This window comes from Borostomias antarcticus (genome assembly GCF_949987555.1).
Source record: "Borostomias antarcticus genome assembly, chromosome: 14".
NCBI classification, from domain to species: domain Eukaryota; kingdom Metazoa; phylum Chordata; class Actinopteri; order Stomiiformes; family Stomiidae; genus Borostomias; species Borostomias antarcticus.
The window spans coordinates 6,458,092-6,459,932 of NC_140247.1; the positions used below are offsets into that span (position 1 = coordinate 6,458,092).

The 1,841-nt window shown below is 44.0% G+C and overlaps 1 protein-coding gene across 1 annotated transcript; it reads left to right on the forward strand.

Annotated features, from left to right (window-relative positions):
- Nucleotides 1–382: 382 nt before the first annotated feature.
- On the forward strand, nucleotides 383–1,006 carry atoh1b (atonal bHLH transcription factor 1b; the record flags this gene model as incomplete). Its single annotated transcript, XM_084449128.1, has 1 exon — nucleotides 383–1,006. One exon carries the CDS (start codon nucleotides 383–385, stop codon nucleotides 1,004–1,006), a length of 624 nt encoding a protein of 207 aa, XP_084305254.1.
- Between the last annotated feature and the right edge of the window lie 835 nt (nucleotides 1,007–1,841).

Genomic DNA, 1,841 nt, shown 5'->3' on the forward strand with positions numbered 1-1,841 from the left:
GCTGCTCCTGACCTGTGTGCGCCTCCTGGGCGGGGTGGGGGTGCTTGTGGTACTAAAGGCCCGGGTGGAATTCAGAAGTGACAGGAGACTGTTGCAAGTATCGGTGCTGTCCGCATCTTTGCGCTAATAGAGACGAGTTCCACTTTTTTTTTTAAAACACTGTCCACTTCGGAACTAACTGTGAATGCCTGTAACAGTTATGACAGCTAAAGCGGAGCTTTCCAACTGGTCAGACTACACTACGGAGGATTACTCACTTTTGGAACAGTCAAGTCTTCCGCACATCAGCTCCAGAACTTGGAGAACTTCACCTGCCCAGTCTCCGAGCCCGGCCCATCACTTTTCCTCCAGTGGGGAATGTGGCCGATATGCACACGAATCCATGGCTATGACGCTTGACAAATTCATGTCAGCGGGTACATTTTCAGACAACAACATCACTGAGATGGATGGTGAAGACATCGCAGGAGAGAGGGGCAAGCACACCAACCCAGGCCCGCAGAAACATCGGCGCGTTGCTGCAAACGCAAGGGAGCGAAGGAGGATGCACGGGCTGAACCACGCGTTTGACAAACTGAGGAGTGTCATCCCCTCCCTGGAAAACGAGAAAAAACTATCCAAATACGACACTCTCCAAATGGCTCAGATATACATCACTGAACTCTCCGAACTCCTCGTTGGAGTCGTGCAGCCGGAGAGCAGGAGTTCGTCTGCAGGATGCGTCTCCCCTGACAGCCTAGCCAGGAGGAATCCGATGCAGACCTTCTCGCCGGAGACGACCTTGAACAGCGGGAGGCCCATCACCTACACGATGGACTCCCCTGAACCCCAGAAGCGGCTGATTGGAGAGCAGTGCAACACTCCTGCCGCTGTCGGTCACCTCATTATTCTGACGGGCCCTAAATCTGACTTGGGATCAGTTAATAAAAGGATGTCCACTTCTAACGGCAGCGATGGCGAGTCATCGCATTTCAGTGACCTCGAGGACGGCCAGAGCAGACAGTGACGGAGTTTGGGTGCCAGAAAGGATAATCTTTTAAATCAATTATTTGGGAAATGAATGGGTGTTTCCTGACCGTTGAAAGCTATAATCTGTCTGTGTTTTAGAAGACAACAAAATGAGTGCGCTTGGTTGCCAGTCTTGAAATGTTATGTTCTGGTAGGCTATAGGCTGAGATAGTATAATTAATAAGTAGGCCTAGCATAGGTGCTAGCCTAAGTAGCCAACACTAAGTTCATGCCATATTTTATTTATTATCTACACTGCCACATAACAGATGAGGGAGATATTCAGTTTCAATATTTTGATGTTCATGTCATTCAAGGTTTCCTGTAAAATTAATTGTAGAGCCCTTCATTGCACTTTATTGAATGTGACTTGAACCATTGCATTTTTCTGTTTTACTGACTGCATTTATATCTAATTTAAAATGAAACTATTTTGATATTTATGTAGCCTGTTTATTTTACTTAAAATATGTAATAAAGAGGGCTTGTTTAGACATTAAGTTCTACATGGATTTTCTGTATCTCATGCACATCACTGATACATAAAACAACTTGTTTTACAGTGTCAAACAAAATGGAAAAATTTAAACAAAAGTGAAAGATGCATTACCGTTTTGTTTCACCAGATTACATTCAGTTTCATTGAGCCTCAATTAGATACCACTGGGGTTGAAATGTAAATTACAGTATAGAATACTAACATCAACAAAACTAAAATAATTAAATAGATACTCTCCTTGAAATAAGAGTAAGGCACTTGAAAGGCACAAAGCTGTTCAATAGCAAAGATTAGTTTCTCCAGTAAAACACTATGAGCTTTGTATTTTCCACTG